Here is a 19,171-nt window from a genome sequence, read left to right as displayed (position 1 = left end):
GGGTGAGGAGAGAGAGAGGGTCGGTTGGACATCTCAAGGTTGCCAAGGCGGGAATCGAAAGCGGGAATCGAAGGCTCCTGGGATGGTGGGAAGTGAGAATCGTGGGTTTGCCAGAGAGTCGACGGGGATTCGCCGGGGAATCGTTGGGGATTCGTCGGGGATTCGACGGGGAATCGCTAAGAGTCGTGGGGAGTTGGGATTCGCTGGTGATTCGCAGGGAATCGCCTGAGAATCGGGGTTCCTATAAAGTGGGAATCGGGGTTTTCATAAATTGGGAATCCGGGTTCCCCAGAATCGGGGATTCGAATCGAATCACGGTCTCTAGGTACAAATCTTGTTTCTCTGGGACATCTTTCCTATTTTCTCTCTTGCTTGTATTGTGAAACGACCAAGTTATCCTTACCCTTTGTATGAATTGCAACAATGCCACAATTATTCGCAAATGACAAATCTACCCCTCCATGCATTGTAACATGAACAAATATATTCGCTCCCCTTTATATCATTTTCGTGAAACGATCCGAGCCATCCATTTGGTAGTCCACCATGTAATTAATTGCACCCCTAAACCATTCCAATGAGATGATCCGAACCGTCGAAATTAATGGGTTGATGTGTGAATTTCGGCTTTACCAATGGTTGCACCCCTTGAATCATTTTCGTGGACTGATCTGAGCCGCCCAATCGATGGGCCAAAATACAAAGTAGTTGTACGGTTGTACCCCACAAATTATTTCCCAAGGCTTATCCAAGCCAACCAATTGATGGGCCATAAGATGATCCAAATCCTTCAAATGATGGGCCACATTTTTAATTGGCCGAACCCCATCTCTTGGAACTAATATTTCCATAAAGAAAACCCCTTTGGAAAATGGTGGAAAATTCTTTAATCTTCAACCTTAGCTCCATTTTCCATGGAAATTCAAGAATAACCCTGAAACACCAAAAACATACAAAATACCTTAGTAGTACCGCTCTAAGCATAAAATATGCATGCTTTTCCTACCTACAATTCACACATAAATGTGCTCATCAGTCTCCATGATTAGGGGCGGCGGCCCGAAGCCCAAGCAATGACATTTGCCGAAACCCCCTCCACTACGAGTGGACCCAGGAAAATAATTTAAGTATTAAGTTACACCTAAGTTATAAATTCTGTTTCATTCGCTGTTTTGTTCATTTCATTCGCCGTTTCGTTCGTTTCATTCGCCGTTTCGTTCGAAACTTTTCGTTCCGCTACGATGAGGGGAATTTTTTTTAATAGTTAAAAATATGAAAAAATCCAAAAAACAGAAATTGTTAGAAAAATATAAGAAACAATTAAATGAACAAACTATGTAAAAGATCCAACATTTACAAAGGAAAATCTTAAGTGTGTTGACTAGTGCCTGACAAAATGAAATTTTTTTAGAGACCAAATTATGAGATTTTTTTACCGGACTTTTTGGGATTTAATATTGTTTGGACATGATTGAATTTAGGATTTTTTAAAATTAGAAAAATACCCCATTGTTTGGAAGTTATGGAAGTTAAGATTTTGACCCGACCCTTTTTTTTTTGAATTTTGTACTAGAACTAGAAGTTGACTTTTTATCCTTTTAAATTTGGGTCTTGAAACTATTTTTAATAGATCCAAATGGAGGGTATTCCCTTATTTACATGTAAATCTTATGTAAATGTATTGAGAAGAAAAAGGAAGAAAAAAGCAGAACCAAGAAGAGGAAACTAGAGGAGATGAAAAAACACAAAAAATAGGGAATTTCGGACGAAACATGGCATTCCGCCTGTCCGGAATTCCGACCGAAATGACCGAAATGGACCAGAACGGAATATATGGTCGTTCTGTTCCGGATTCCAGACCGAAACCGGAATTCCGGTCCATTCCGGGCGGAACGGAACGGAATTTATAACTTAGAGTTACACTGTAAAGTCTCTTCGGTGTTGATGTTTGTTCTAATCATGATCATGGAAGAGAGAGAAAAAGTTTCCGAATTGAAATGCTCTCAAGCCCATTGAGAAGCAGATCTAATTTCTGATTGGTTATTAGATATAGAGTTGGCCGGGATATGTTGCCAACTTTGTCTTCCCTCTATTTTAGAAGTAACATTTTAGTTCTCATACTTTCTTTTGTTATTATCTTCTTGGGAACTTTGTTCTGGCCTTGTTTTTCATCATAATGCTTTACTGAAACAAAAGAAGAGATAAGCCTGGAGAATTACATTTTAAAATGCAACTGTCCGTATTGACTAAAACCAGATAATTATATCCCTTTTACAAATTAATTTCCAGATTCATGCTTGCTAGTAGCTTTTCTTCTTGTCCACTCCAACCAATCTTACGGTGGCTAATTCTTCAAATTGTGCTTTGTAATGAGAGTAGAAGTACAATTATCTAGCACATTCTATATGGTATACATTGTATATCGGTGGTATGACGATGCATGTATTTGTCAAAATGCACTAACTTTATGTGTATTACACTGTCCGGATGAAAATGTACAATATGTTTGTTAAAGTATAATAGATCTAGTAACACTTTCTCCAACAGCTTAAGCTTTTGGAGTAACTGGTTGTTTCACACTGTTGTACTCATGTTGGTTCAAAATACACATCCAATATGAGTATGCAGGTCCTGCGAAGTATATGTTTTGTACAACTAGCACGAAAAAAATTTCCATATCACTTGTAGCTCAAAAATTGTGGGCTTCCCACAATTTAAGAGGCAGAATTTCTTCCCACAATTTAAGAGGTAGAATTTCTTGAACATCGTAAACTTTTGAAATATAATATCAACTTCCAAGTTTTTGTGAAATCTTGAATACTGAGAACATACTAATATTTGCCCCATGACACCCCCCTCTCTCTATACACACAAAACCAATCATCTAGATTATATATTTTTGGTCTTGGTGGTTGCTGTTGAGAGAAAGAGATAGAGAAAAATGAATAAGTTGGAGAGATATCTCCCCCTTACTCATATATCTATATTAAAGCAATAAAAGGTACAAAGTCTATTATACCCTTAGGCATATTACATATTCCAACACTCCCTCTCAAGCTGGAATGTATATATCATAAATTCCTAGCTTGTTACATATATCGCTCAATTTAGCATTGCTTAAAGACTTTGTAAATATATTGGCTAACTAATCAACTGACCGAGTAAACACAGTGCATATCTCTCTTCTGGATTCTCTGACGAATAAAATGACAATCCACTTCAATGTGGTTAGTGTGCTCATGGAAGACTGGATTGGTAGCAATATGTATTGCAGCTTTGTTATCACAATACAGCTGCGAAGGAGAAGATGGAGGCAAAACCAATCTCAGATAGAAGTGAATACAGCCAAATAAGTTCAGTGCTTGTGTGTGCCATAGCTCTGTATTCTGCTTCTACACTGGACTTAGCTGTGACATCTTACTTCTTGCTTCTTCATAATACCAGGATACCTCCTATAAAGGTATAATACTCAGTGGTTGATCTCCTATATGCTGGAGATCCAGCCCAATCCGCATCAGAGAAACCTTCAATCTTCATATGATCATGTCTTTTAAACAACAATCCCTTTCCTTGAGCAACTTTCAAGTACCTGACGATTTGGAGACTACTGCAACCCAGTGAGAGGTACGTGGAGAGCTCATATACTGACTGACTACTCCTACAACGTATGATATGTCTGGACTAGTAACCGTAAGATATATGAGCTTACCGACCAGTCTTCTGTATTTGCCAGGGTCTTTCAACAAATCACCTTCTTCTGGAACATGCTTCACATTAGGGTCCATGGGTACAGAAGCTGGTTTGACCCCAAGATTGCTTGTCTCTTCTAACAAATCCAAAACATACTTTCTTTGTGATAAAGATAAGCCTCTGGAAAAACGGGCTACCTCTATCCCAAAAAAGTACCTGTGATGACCCAAATCCTTATTGGAGAATTCTTTTTGCAAGAAGACTTTTAATTGCGGTATACCTCGTGAATGCATTCTTCACAATCAACAAAATGCACCCGACTGAGTGGTCTATTGCACATTGTTTCATTCTAAAGCGCATGACTGTCTCACTGAACCTCCCAAAGCACGCGCTTTGAGATTGCTTGAGGCCATAAAGAAATTTGCGTAGGCGACACACATGGGAGGACATCTCCTCTCAGTGAGATCACCATGAAGAAATACATTCTTCACATCCAACTAATGCAAAGCCCACCCATGATTCACGGTCAGAGACAGAAGTACACAAACAGATGGGATCTTCACAACAGGGGAGAAGGTCTCAGTGTAATAGACGTTGAAGGTTTGAGTGTATCCTTTCGCTACCAGCCACGCCTTTAAGCACTCAACAATACCATCAGGTAGATATTTAATAGAGAATACCCACCTATAGCCAATAGGACGAGCACTTGATGGTAGAGGAAGTAAATCCCAAGTCTCATTAGTATCAAGAGCTCCCATTTCCAGGTACATGGCCTAGCGCCAGCCAGGATGTGCAAGAGTGTCAGCCACAAACTGTCGTAAAGACATAGAGGACAAAGAAGACACAAAACCTTTGAAGGCAGGTGTGAGATTATCATAGGAAACAAAATTTGATATAGGATGCGTAGTAGAGTGAGAACATGTACGAGATGCAATATGAGAATCAGAAACCACAACTGAGGATGGGAGAGATGATACATGAGAACAGGGGACTGGGATCACCGGCTGAGAAGAGGACGGTTCGAGAGGAGGTGGCTTGGATCCATCGCTCTGCTTTCGTCTTTGATACTACTTTGTAGTTGGTGGATGAAGTGACTGCTCCGAAGGGACAACAGAGATAGGATCTATAACTGGAGGCGGTGTAGGAACAGATGGTGTCACAATAGAGTCCGGCAGGACTGGTAGAGGAAGGGATACCTCCGAGTCTAGAAGAGAAGTGCGAGGCTCCAATCCCTGAGGAAAGAATGTCTCAGACTCAAAGAAACTTCAACGGACACAAACCAGGCGAGGACTGTAGCAACGATACCCCTTCTGCATACGAGAGTATCCCAGGAAGACACAACGTTCGGAGCGAGGATCAAGTTTTTCACGGTCTGGACCTAGATGATAAACAAAACAGACACAACCAAACACACGGGGGATTAGAGGAAAGGGATCCTGTCCTGGGTTCAAAACCACAAAGGACGTGTCACCACGAAAACTGAAGAAGGAAGGCGATTGGATAAGAAGCATGCAGTAAGGATTGCATCACTCCAATACATCTTAGGCACTTGCATCTGAAAGAGTAGGGTACATGCTACCTCAAGTAAATAACAAAGTTTCCTCTCAGCGACATCGTTTTGTTGGGAGGTGTACACACAAGAGGACTGATGTAGAATGCCATGGCTCAACAAATAGTCTTGAAAGCCATGTGAGCCAGAAAAATATTCCCTAGCATTATCAGTACGAAGGCATTTAATGTTGCAAGTATGTTGACTTTTAATTTCAGAATGAAATGTGCGAAAAGCAAAGAACAACTCAGAACAGTCTTTAAGTAAATATACCCATGTCATGCGAGAATAATCAGAGAATAATCATCATTAAAGACAATAAAATACTTAAAGCCAGTACTAGACGCAATCCTAGTTGGTCCCCATACATCAGAATGAACTAACTGGAACGGAATAGACACCCTACTAACGACCCGGGAAGGAAACGACACGTGATGGTGCTTCCCGAGTTCACACGACTCGCATTGAAAAGAGGAAATAGGTCCTGGAACCAGATGTGTCTGCTGAAGCCGCTGAAGTGAGGGATGACCGAGGCGACAGTGCCACTGAAAGGCATCCACAGAACTATGTAAAGCAGTAGGCGGCCGACAGTCAAGACGATAGATTCCATCCACCTCACGATCCGTTCCAATCGTCTTCCCAATCGAGAGATCTTGAAAAATGCAATAAGGGTAAAATGAGACAGAGCAATGGAAAGTTTTAGTAATTTGACTAATCGAAAGCAAACTAAATGGAGATCTAGGCACACAAAAAACCGATGATAAGGTAAGACTAGGGTGAGGACAGATAGTGCCAACATCGGTGATGGGAGTAGTGGACCCATTAGCAAGAGTGATGGACTGAAATGCAGATGGAAAAGACTTAAACGATGCGAGTTGAGAAGAGTTACCAGTCATGTGGTTTGAGGCTCAAGAATCAATAATCCATGACCCGGAGCTAGATCGAAGGGTAGTGAGTGAGCTACCTGGCTGGGCAAAACCTGCAGTAGGGCAGAGGGCTGAGAGGTCTCGAAAGAACTAGTGGCACCCGGGTGTGCCAAGCGTGCATGACGAAGTTCGGGGTGAAGAGTGTAGCAGATGTCAATGCGATAGCCCTCTCGCTGACAATGAGTGCAAAATGACCGTCCACGACCACCACCAATACCGTCACCGCCTCGGTCGCTACGGCTACGACCACGGCCAAAGGAGGAACCACCACGACTGGGACAACTACTGTTATCATAGGCCGCTAGAGCTGAGTCATCAACAGGGACGGGTGGCAATGAATCACCAAGAGAGCACTACTGGACCTGGGAGTAAACCTCAGTGAGTGAAGGAATAGATCCAGATCCAATAATCTGTTGACGGAGATGCGTATACTCTGAATCCAAATTCTCTAGATACTGAACAACACGAATCGGTCCCTCTGGGGAGCAGCAACGATGAGATCTGTCGTGAGGGGCATGAAGACATCAAGCTGCTGACAAAGAGCCACAAACTGGCTGTAGTGAGTGGCAAGAGAGAGATCATCACGTCGAAGGCGAATACACTCGGAGTATGTGGAGCAACATACGGCTAATATTGGCTACGCTAGAGTAAAGGAGAGTAATATGATCCTAGATCTGCTTGGCCGTAGGGAGAAGCATCAGAGGACCAGCAATGTGAGGAGCCATACTTAGCCAAAGTAGAGTACGAACTAGAGCATCCTCATGTTCCCATCGATCATATGTGGAATCGATTTTTGGAGGGGGATCACGACGGATAACGTGGGCCTTGCTACGAGCAACAAGATAGGTTTCAACGGCTGCCTTCCAAGTAATATAGTTTGCCCTATCTAACTTAACATTAGTCATGTTGGGAAGGAACCATCCACAGAGATAGAAGAAGAAGAAGCCGAAGAGGGTGTCGTACTAACTACATGAACCACTCCTGTCGATGGATTCTCAATAACGGGATCCATAATGACGAACAACAAAGGAAATGACTACCCTGTAGCGGCGGTGCGCAGAAAACAACGAGAAATGATAGGACCGGCAAACTAAGGCAAGGCTAGGGTGCTACACACGGCTCCAATGAGGGCATACATCGAAGTCACAATGCTAGACGGAATCCAGGAATCACAGAGGTGGAGCCTCGAAGAAGAGAAATGATAATCTCAAAGTAGGAATCGCACTAGGATTAAAAGTAGGGTTAGGATTAAGGTTAGGGTTAGGTTTAGGGTTAGATTAATGATTAGGAGAGAGAGGGACGGGAGAAAATGGAGGGGGGGGGGTGCGACTGTCGTGCGGGGTTGGGGCGAGGGTTGGGGGTGGCCTAAGAGAGGAAAAAAGGGAGGGGCGGGAGGGTAGAGCCGCGGGGGGGGGGGGGGGTGTGGCCCGAGAGGGAAAGAGGGAGGGTGGCCCAAAGGGGTGTAGGGGTGGCGAGAGAGAGAGAGAGAGAGAGAGAGAGAGAGAGAGAGAGAGAGAGAGAGAGAGAGAGAGAGGTGTTTAGGGCATGGGGGTGAGTGACGGCCTGAAGAAGGAGAAGACAGGGAGGAAACAGGGGGGTCGCGGGGTGGCCCCAGTGGGAAAGAGGGAGGGGCGGGAGGGCGGCCCAAGGGGGTGTGGGGGTGGCTTGAGGGGAAAGAGAGACGGGCGGGTGGTGAGAGAGAGAGAGAGAGAGAGAGAGAGAGAGAGAGAGAGAGAGAGAGAGAGAGAGCATGGGCGTGAGTGGCGGCGTGGAGAAGGAGAAGACATGGAGTCTTCAATGGAGGTCCCTGGGCTCTGATACCATGTTGAGAGAAAGAGTTAGAGAGAAATAAATAAGTTGGAGAGAGATCTCCCCCCTACTCATATATTCATATATTTATATTAAAGCAATAAAAGGTACAAAGTTTATTATGCCCTTAGCTATATTACATATTCCAACAGTTGCAAACTGTGCAGGGACCTGAATTTTTGAAAGTTTTGCATAACTATTCTTTGTAGCTGATCAGATTTTAGCTCGCTGTTTGGTACTAATGCTCTCCCAGGTCATTAAAAAAACTGGCACGGTTTCAATATTGCATACATGCGATACTGATATCAGTACCTGTTTACATTCTCTACCTGAATTAACTATGCTTTTATGCCGGCCTGGCAGGTTTGTGACAGGTTCATAAACCGCAAGGTTGTGCAAAAGTTTTATGACAGAATTCTCACGTATGGCCTTCAAGGTTACGCTCAATTGTATGTCCCTTCTAACTTTTTTTGAACGTTCATGTCCCTCCTAACTTATTATACAAGTTCTTAGAATTAAAACTTTTGGTCCACTTGGAGTGTGTGATTTCAGCTAAGTGATAATCCTCATACGGTCATACCTCGTTCCACCTTTATTTTATGGTCTTTAACATTTCTGACATAATTTTATGTTGCTTTTAGTCGATCTTCAGTTTTTTATAGTAATATCTTGCTTTCTTGGCAGACATCAGCCCATCTATTCTCGACTCGCTGATTGGGAGGGCATTAAAAAGGTTTGCTTTTTTCCCTCTCTGGATGTTGCCAAAGATTTACCCATTAAAGACTATTGTTAAGGGAACCAACATAGGTGAAAACTCACATGTTAGAGGAGCTTGAGGGAGCATCTAGTACTGTTTAAATTGTTGTTGATCCCAAAGCTAGGCGTAACATATGATTCGGCTCTAAAAGTACCATGGCAGAATAAGGAATGAAAAGTTCTGAATACTTTAGTGCTTTGTTTGGTTGCAAGTAAAAAAAAATCCCATTGAATTTTTGTGGAAAAAGGGAGGAGACAAGGGAGGGGACAAGCATTTATTAGACAAAGGGTGTCATTATGAGTGGAGAGAGAGGGAAGAGAGAGAAAGAGAGAGCACCATTCCCTAAAAAATTACATGGGAGACTTCCAAGCAAGGAAGCAAGATTCTTCCCTGAGAGCCTTCGATTCCCGCTCTAGCAACCTTGAGTAGGATTCTTCCCTGGGAGCCTTCGATTCCCGTTTCGATTCCCACTCTGGCAACCTTGCTTCCAAGGTAATGCTGATGTCACCTCCCTTTTTCCACGAAAATTGTTTTTTACTAGCAACCAAACGAAGCATAAGTGTTAAACTACCGTGCATTAACTCTCTGAACTTTTTTCCCACATGATAGTTTTTGAGGTATAAGTTGGCCATATCAGATATCTACAATTATGAACAAGCATTAGATGAGATTTTGGGATAAATATTCTTCTATTTACTGGATATCGTTGTATTTATTCATGCTAATTATCCGCTCTTCTTTGTTGGTTCATATTACACTTCTATATCCTTTTTGGCTCTCTTATAATTTATTCCCAATGGGAAGTGTGTGTTTCACATGTTTAGATAACCGTATCAATTTGTGCTTCACATTTCATTCCTGATACCTGCTGCATTGATGTAATAGATTCCTTCGGATGTATACCCTTAACCTGACCTAAGAGTCTATTTAAGTTTGCACTTCAGGAAGTGATTATGAATTGATAATTGCAAAGATTCTATTAAGCAAAAACAGAATAAATAACTAGACTGGAACGTGAAATATGTTAATTAGGATAAGTGCAGGCTTCCATATCAAAAAAAAGTGTGGACTTATTGCTACAGAGCTTGGCTACTACTAGGACGAAATGCTCTCATGTGAGGACTATACCTTCTCTTTAATTATAAAACCACATGTCCATGCTTCTTTTGATGAACGATTGCATACTAAATCCACTTTACACTTCACAACAAAAAGAAGTGTTCCATGTAAATATGAAAATAAACTGAGTAAGACTTGGAGACTACATTTGAGTTGAAACTTTCTCAAGATGATTGAGAGCATAGTTCCTTTCAGGCATCATTAACATCTTTAGTATAGCAACTTGAATACCAATGAAATTCATCAGCTTATCAAGGTCCTTCATTTTGAACTTACTCCTGGGATATATTTTTAGATTTGCCATACCTCATCTTTTTTTTTTTCACTTTTTTATTCCACTTACCACTATGCCATTAACAACTTGACATGCATTTCAAATCACCCCGCATTTTAGTGTTTTTTAAGGATGAAAAACCCTTAGTATTTTTTTTTCTTTCTCATAAACAATAATTCATGATGGCATATTATATCTATTTCTACAAAGACGCTTCATAATTCCTTTTTCTTCAGGCCCATTGATGCAAGTACGTTACTATGAATCCAAAAAAAGTGTAAAACTTTCTAGAGATCGAACAATCACCCAAACAATCCACTAGAAATAAACCTCCTTTAAGCACTCAGATTGATGATATTTTAGACGAGCCCAAGATAAAAATAGAAAGTGCATATGTTAGCACCCATGAAAACCTAGAACACCAATTTCTAGATCCACTAGAATTCTAAAATTAGACTTTCGAACTTCAATTTTGGACTCTTTCCCCTTTTACAGATATATTATCAGCAGAAAAACACCACTTTCACACTTGACTCCAATTTCGGACCTAAAAGCACTCTCACGCTTTCCTTTTGCACGGACCACCAAACCTATTTAAACTATACAAAAAAATTAAATAAAAGTCTCCATAAATCATAATGTCTTAACTTGCCAATTTTTTGATGTACTAAACTTCGTAGAGCCTACTATTGACTTACAACATGATGTTTCAGTTTTCTTTGAGCGTACTTTTTGATCTTGGTCGTACCTCTTCTTCTTTCTAATCATCTTTGCTGAGTTATGGTCTTGTTCATAAGCTTTGATTGCATTTGTTCCACTTAGATTGTAGAAAACTCACCCTAAAGCTTGCATCTTCATGTGCTGACTACTTCCAACCTTCACAACTCATCTTTGAAAACCGCAAACTATCTTTGGAAGAGTTCCTCTTAGGCTTATGCTTCCATGTTTGCCTCTTGATTCATGATAATCAACTATCAATGGAAGAGTTTAAGCAATTATGTTACCAATTTTTCAAGGTTGCTTCGACCAAGCATAAAGAGGAAGTTATCGATCTTGAATTTTCCTTCAAGTTTATTTTTTCACACAATGCTATAAAATGAAGACTTCCATTCACTTCTTTCTAGAAAAATATCTTCCATTCTTGAAAAAAAAAGTAATTGTTGTAATTTGATTTACCAAGGAATATATATTTGATATTGTATCCAACTCCAATCGTGAAAAATCCAAATTCTTGAAGATTATGAAACTATCCTTCTTGAATAAAACTAGAGGGTTAGGAATGAGTGTTGGTTGAAAATCCTTATTATACAACACATAATTCCCAATCCATTGTTATCTTTCCATATTAGGCCCCTCCTTACAAGGCTTGGTTTAAAATCTTCCTTTTGGTGTTTTTTTTCTCCGTCCTTCACAAGAGAATTGGTGTTTTTTTATCTTTATGAGTTTGATTCTGATCATAATACCATTATTTCCCGAGCAATATGACATACATCCATTGGGAATACACCACACCACACCACACCACAGTCTCTTTATATATATATATATATATATATATATATATATATATATATATATATATATATGAGGAATAAGATTGTGCGGTCGACCGCACCAAGCTTAGGTGCGGTCGAGGGCCCCAAACTCATGTGGGCCCACTTTGTTAGGATGATCCAAAGCATTCATTTGAAAGGCCCTTACATAGATGGGGTATGTACAAAAAAAACAGCTCTATAGGATCATCCTAACCCATCCATTTGTGGAGGTCAAAATGGACAAACACCGTTTGCCACCAATATGCCCATTTTTGCCCTCCACTTTTGGAGGGGTTAGGATGATCCAATGGACCTGATTTTTTGTACACACCCTATCTATGATGGGGCCTTGCAAATGAATGGTCTTGACTAGCACAAAAAATGTGGGACCCATGTGTTTGGGCCCTCGACCGCACCTAAGCTTAGGTGCGCTCGACCGCGCACTCCTTTTCCTCTCTCTCTCTCTCTCTCTCTCTCTCTCTCTCTCTCTCTCTTTCTATATATATATATATATATATATATATATATTTTTATTTTTATTTTTTCCATTAGAAAACAAAGCTAAGCACCCAGTAACAAGTACCTCACCACATCATTCAAAAAAAAAAGAAACAAATACCTCACCTCTCTTCATAAACCATTGTATCTTGTACTGTTTAGGATGCGTTTTTCATCCAATTGTTTCTATCAAGCATCTCTCCTTGAAACATTGTTTTTATTAGATCCTTCATACCACACCACAGTCTCTTTATATTTCTTTCCATTAGAAAACAAAACTAAGCAATTAGTAACAAGTACCTCACCACATCATTTGAAAAAAAAAAAAACAAGTACCTCATCTCTCTTCATAAACCATTGTATCTTGTACTATTTAGGATGCGTTTTTCATCCAATTGTTTCTATCAAGCATTTCTCCTTGAAACATTGTTTTTATTAGATCCTTCATTAATAATGGGGGCTTCAATTTTGGGAAAAATACACTTAGACCCCCTGTGGTTTCTGACACATTCAACTTAACCCCTAATGTTTAAAAAGTTACAAATAGACCCCCTGTGGTTTCAATTTGTGTAAGGTAGACCCCCTCAGTTGACGGTTCGTCCACATATTGAAGGGTTAGGATGATCCTATGGAGCTGATTTTTTGGGCACACCCTATCTATGACAGGGCCCATCAAATGAACGCTTTGGATCATCCAAACAATGTGGGCCCACTGTGTTTTTAGTAGTGTGGGCCCGAATCCAAACACTACCAAAAACACAGTGGGCCCACATTGTTTGGATGATCCAAAGCGTTCATTTGATGGGCCCTGACATAGATAGGTTGTGCCCAAAAAATCAGCTCCATAGGATCATCCTAACCCTTCAATCTGTGGACGAACTGTCAACTGAGTCTATTTGTAACTTTTTTATACATTAGGGGTTAAGTTGAATGTGTCAGAAACCACAGGGGGTCTAAGTGTATTTTTCCCTTCAATTTTTTTGAGAATCCACAGTAGGGTCCTGTCATGTTGTGGGTTGTCTTCCAAGATTAGCCTTTGTCATATGTTTGAGAAAGTAATATGTTGGGCTGTTCTAATATTTCCTTAGCAAGTCTCTCTAATGGTCTCTCTAAGACCTTTAGAGAGACTTTTCTAAGAATTGCTTAAAACTTCACCAACATGCTAGGTGTCATATCAAAGAGAAACTAGGTGATATTGACTTCTGTCTCACAGCTTAAAGCACTTGAAGGAATGACGTGACAAGATAGTGAAGTTGTTAAAAAGTAAACAAAACAAAAAAAAATGTAACATGACAGATTGTATCTGTAATAAGCAGAATCCGAAGTGGGGTCCAGTTATGTTGTGAGTTGTCTTCCTAGATTAACCTTTGCCATATGTTTGAGAAAGTAGTACGTTGGGTTGTTCCAATATTTCCTCAGAGAATCTCTCTAAAGGTCTTAGTAGTATTGAAATCCCAAGTGGCAACCCGAGAGAGGGGGAGGGGGGGTACATTGGGTAATTAAAAATTTTGCCCTACTTAAGTGTAATGTTAAAACCAATTTTGACAATTAGCAATTATAGATCTAGAAAGCATTACAAATTTAAATCTAACCCTTGTTCAAATAATTATAAACATAAGGAAAGGTTTTATTACCAAAACACCCAAAGGAGGCAAGAAGGACAGCAAGGAGACCACACAAAGATTTATAGTGGTTCAGTCACAAACGGACCTACTCCACTACGCAAGTACTTGGTCTTTCCTTAGGATTTTCCTTCATTATGATGGGATTCTTCAAATGCCGAATCCCCAAACTTTAAAATGAACACTGCCTCCAAGGGAACAAACCCTCTTTGCAAAAGCGCCTCTAAGAAGATCAACCCTCTCCGCATATCGCCTCCAAGGGAATCACTTCTCTTTGCGAACCGCCTCCAAGGAACAATCCTTCTTCGCAAAACAACCTCCAAGGAAATCACTCATCTTCGCAAACCGCCTCCAAGGTAGTGATCCCTCTTTGCAAACCGCCTCCAAGGTAGTGATCCCTCTTTGCAAACCGCCTCAAAGGAAAAAGCTCCTCTTCGCGCCGGATTCACCTTTGTTGTTGGGCCGAATCATAGACTCCGATTACAATGAATATGAAGAAGATGAAAGCTCACTCAATGTCTCTTGATAGGCTAATACAAATAATCAATAGCTCACAATCTCTCCAAAATATTACACCAATAAAGCCCTATGGAGATCCTCTTGTTGAATGTAAAATACACAAATCAAAGCATAAGAGAGGATAAACCTAAAAACCTTAGATTTGAAAGTGTAAGCTCAAAAAGATGTGAAATGATCTTGCAAAAGGTTGTTTAGATGGTCAATGATAGGGTATAAATAGCCCAAGTAGTAATATGACCGTTTGAGGGCAAAACCGTAAATAACTGGTCAAGAAAATCAAAGTCGCTCGAGCCCCAACGACTATTTTTCCAGATGGGAGCGGTCGACCGGGGTGTCGCAGTCACACCCCGGTCGCCCGCCCTTTTGGGCGCTCATTTTTTTTATTTTGAATTTTTAAACCTCCGCGGTCGACCGGGGGTCTCGTAGTCGCCCGCCGTGAGCAATCTGGATATTTTATTTGGTCTAGAACCCTATCAGCGGTTGCCCGACCCTATGGCGGTTGACCAGCGCAACCATATTGAATGTCCTCTAGATTTCCAGAAGCCCATCCGCGGTTGACCTGGGTGCCTCGGTCGACCGGTCCTCTAAGTTTGGGTAGGTGCTGGAGTTCCAGCAGACTTCCCGCGGTCGCCCGGGAGACTCCGGTCGACCGGCCCTATTTTGAAAACTTGGTTTTACATATTGAAACTTTAGGGCTTTGGGCCATGGTCTTTGGGCTTTTGTCCAAAGTTTTCTAACACATTTTAGGGTGTGTGGATGGTTTTCAAAGATGTCAATTTTGTTATGAAAACCATTTGAAAACCTTTTTGAAGTGCAAAATCATTTAACAAGAGGACTCCTATACAATTTATAAAATGTAGAATCTTGAGTCTTCTTGGATTGTCTTGGCTCCTTAGCACTTTTTTGGACATCTTCAACTTGTGAGTGGACATCTTCAACTTTCTTTGGATCTTGTGACTTCCTCCATTCTTTGAACGTCTTCAATGGTACGTGGGGGGTCACCAATGCTAGTTCATCTCCAAGCTTCTTTTGGCACTTTGCAATGCATGCTTGTGGGATCTTTGACTTGAGCTCTTAACTTGAACATCTTCCAATGATGATGTCTCCAATGTATGTACAAGCTCATTTGGTTCCTTTGTGCATGTTGATCCGCAAGCCATGTGTTGAGTTGTATTGTGCTGAACTTGGTTTGACATTTGACTTCCCTGTCTAAGGCACAACACTATAGAGCAACACATTAGTCCATAAAGACTAATCAATTTGGGTTTGCTAGCATTAAAACCACAAGGTAAAGATGATTAGTTGAACCCATGGGAACCCTTGCGCTTATAAGTATTTCTTGGAATGTTGTTGAGTAATTAACTTGATTTACCTTATAAAAAGTGAGAGCAAATGCGAGGTAGATGGTATGATTAAAGTCTCAATGGGCTTTTTACTTGACCCAAGAGAACCCAAATGTTTTTAAGAGTCAATGAAAATATCATAGATGCTCCTCGGGAGAAAAAAAGTTCTACGAGGGTGCTTATCACATTCATATCAAATCTTTCTCTCTGACTAGGGACTTCTTCTCTTTCCTTCAGTGGCTTTAGAGTCATTGCCTTTTTGGGTTTGGATTTCATTATAGGGTTTTTAAAGGGAAATGTGCGCCCCTTTTCATTATTTTTGGGACACCAAACTGCAGTGTATGATGCAATCAGGTCTCCCTTAAATCCATCGCATGTGATGAACACCAGCCTTTTGCAGTCATAGATAAAGTGCAGCTGGGTGTCCCAAGTGATGAAAAGGGGTGCATTTATCATTTCCCTTTTTAAATTAATGTGTAATTTTGGATAAAATTCAGGTTTGGAGCATCTCTCTAGCCAATTTTACTTGATCATCTTTATCTGCATTAAAAATCTGAAAGATCCATAATTTGTTTAGTTTGATGTGCAATCAGAAATTCAGATTTATATCGTTTCTGGCCTGTTTACTTGATCACCTTTTTGGTATTATGGCAGTCACGGTCTGTTCGGGATTTTGACCACTATGCCACATGCCTAGTTGGAAAGTTTGAGGTATCAATATATGACATACTTCTGATTTAATATTATTTGATTTTTCTTATGGTTATGAAAAGGGGCATTCCTGTTTTCTCAGACTGTTGATGCATACTACCGGCATTGTAGCAGTGCTAGTTTTGTGGAAAATGTATCAGTGCCATTGCTTTGTATCAGTGCTTTAGATGATCCACTCTGTACAAGGGAAGCTATTCCTTTGGATGAGTGCAGGTGACTGCCATCCTGTTATGTTCTACCCACAAAAATGTAGCTTTTTTTGTAGAAAAAAAATATTTACTTTCTTCAAAAAGTAGTTTTAATTATGGAATTTTTCTTTCTTCAAAATTCCGTGTGTTTATCATACCTAATATTTACTTTTTACATAGGGCAAACAAAAACATTGTTCTGGCGACCACAGCTCATGGAGGACATCTGGCATTTTTTGAAGGGATAACTGCAAACAGCTTATGGTATTTAATTATCCATTTTCCATTTTCTATAGTAGATGCAAATGCTGAGATTTTATTCTTTGTGAAGAAAGCAAATGCTGAGACTGGAATTGTATATCTTAGTGTCCAATGTGCCTTGTCAACTGCCTTGTTTGCATACCTACACCACGCTTCATGTTGATTCATATGAGCACAAATGGAAGGTTGTTTAGTTTTTTATTTTTCCATTTTTGCATGCACATGCACATCAAATATTGAGTGGGTATGAGTACAAGTGTCAGAATATGACATGGATCGGATTTGAAAATATATTTTAATCGACTTAAATTTTAATACTGTTTAACAATATAAGGAACTTTAATATATTAAGTAAATTTAGTGTTTATTTCCATATAAAGAGCTTATTATTATATTTACCATAAAAAAAAAAGCTTATTATCAGAATGGATAAACTCAAAACTTGTGGCAACTATAAATTTGTGTCATGAATATTTAAAAAAAAAGACAGATGAAAGTGATCCAGAAATGCCGCAACAAATCCATGGGACCCTGACACGTGTCCAACATGGATATTTTGGCCTTTCAAAACAATACATGTAACATAGACGCACATATGCATATGTATGTGCATAACTACTCGCATTCATTATGCGGGTGCATGCATTTACATGCATATGTGAGACAGTGTATAGAAGGTCAACTTTGCTTTTTCTGTAGGGTTCTCATATGTGACACCCATTAATTTCATTAGCATGCTTTTTTCAACAGATTTTGTAGCAAGATATAATTTAGATATTCTTTTTATCTGCAATAAAAATGATTACTGTTGCAGGTGGGTAAGAGCTGCTGATGAATTCCTCACTGCTCTGCACTCTAGTCCATTCATGCATAAACAAAAGAAGGTGCCTTAATTGTTTATGACTTGTCTTATTAACAATACATTATCAATTTTAATGAAAATTAACAATTGGAAACAACATTAAAGTCTAAATCTGCACGCCAGACTGTATTTACCCACGATTTATCTAAAGTTCATTGTCTTGTATTGCAGATTCAGAATTCAGGCCATTATTCTACGCTTGAGTCTTCAATTGATAAGGCCCCATATGTAAATGTTATGGAAGATGGCATGGTAACGGCAACTGGTAATGATCAAATGGTCAACAATGAGTTAGAACACTTGCCCAATGACCAGATCATTCCAGACCCGAATGCCGGAAATTCAGATCAGAGGGAACAAGAACCAGAAACAGCCACTGATTCCGGCCATGAGATCACCCAATCCTCGAAACAAAATACACAAAAGGAACAGAATGTAAAGGATCTCAGTGATATAACCACCCCTATGAGAAAATGCATTAATCAGCTTACGAGACATAACAAGAGATCAATGTGGTTACTTGCATACATTGCCGTGGTTACAACTTGGCCGATGGTCGGTCCCGCACTTCTTATAGCCTTTAAAAAGAAGCTCACAGATGTTCTACCTGCAGCATGGCTCAAAAGGTAAAGAACTCTTTGCTGGTTATGTATATTATTGACGGCATGTGCTAGGGTTATGGAACACTTGGGTGACTGTAGACAAGCCCCATTGTTATTTAAAACCTTGTATAAGTCAACTTTAACTATTAAATACGTAATAATTGTAAATTTCTTAATAGCTATTACATATTTTGTAAGGGTTGTAAATTTCTTTATTTATATTAAAAACCTTACATAAGAAACAACCACATTGAAGGAATCAATGAATATTCTATTCGGGACAAGTGTTTCTAGTAGGCTGACTAGAAAAGTAATCTAGTCCGTCGGCCAAAAACACAGTGGGGTCCACATTGTTTGGGGTGATCCGAAGCGAATCATTTGATAGGCCCTGACATGATAGGGTGTGCCCAAAATATCAGCTCCATAGGATCATCCTAACCCTACGATTTGTAGTTAAAACGGATTGGTATAAAACTCGACAAATCTGTCTATGTTTTAGCTCCACAAATCGAACGGTTAGGATGATCCTATGGAGCTGATTTTTTGGGCACACCCTATCCATGTCAGGGCCTATCAAATGATTCGCTTCGGATCATCCAAACAATGTGGGCTCACTGTGTTTTGGCCGATAATACGACTAGAAACACTTTCCTCCGTTCTTATATTGTTTAATTAAATGAAGTTTTAAATATATGTAAATAATCTGACACGTGGCAGCAAATTCAACTAAGAAGAAAACATAGCTATGTAAAATGAAAATAAAATAAAAATATTAATAAACCTAACTGACCCTCTGACTAAATCCAAAAAAAAATAAAGAGAAGAAAGAAGAAAAACGGCTTTAAGATTGATGCATGTAGCGTGTACATATAATCAAATACATTCAATTGGTTGATTGAGTCAAAT

The 19,171-nt window shown here is 39.9% G+C and overlaps 1 protein-coding gene across 1 annotated transcript in view; it reads left to right on the top strand.

Moving 5' to 3' along the window:
- LOC143888304 (uncharacterized) overlaps positions 1-18,454 on the top strand; it is a 45,161-nt gene extending 26,707 nt beyond the window's left edge. Inside the window, exons 8-14 of the mRNA XM_077392678.1 lie at positions 8,338-8,423; positions 8,659-8,707; positions 16,296-16,352; positions 16,435-16,565; positions 16,721-16,804; positions 17,616-17,685; positions 17,835-18,454. Of these exons, the coding sequence (XP_077248793.1) occupies positions 8,338-8,423; positions 8,659-8,707; positions 16,296-16,352; positions 16,435-16,565; positions 16,721-16,804; positions 17,616-17,685; positions 17,835-18,293 (936 nt within the window). The 3' untranslated portion in view covers positions 18,294-18,454. The remainder of the gene's footprint in view (positions 1-8,337; positions 8,424-8,658; positions 8,708-16,295; positions 16,353-16,434; positions 16,566-16,720; positions 16,805-17,615; positions 17,686-17,834) is intronic.
- Positions 18,455-19,171: the final 717 nt, after the last annotated feature.

This window comes from Tasmannia lanceolata, unplaced genomic scaffold, assembly GCF_043159265.1.
Source record: "Tasmannia lanceolata isolate RefF3 unplaced genomic scaffold, GAP_Taslan_0.1 ptg000012l, whole genome shotgun sequence".
NCBI classification, from domain to species: Eukaryota; Viridiplantae; Streptophyta; class Magnoliopsida; order Canellales; family Winteraceae; genus Tasmannia; species Tasmannia lanceolata.
Note: the sequence above shows the minus strand (reverse complement) of the source record. Positions and strands in the feature narration are given on the sequence as shown.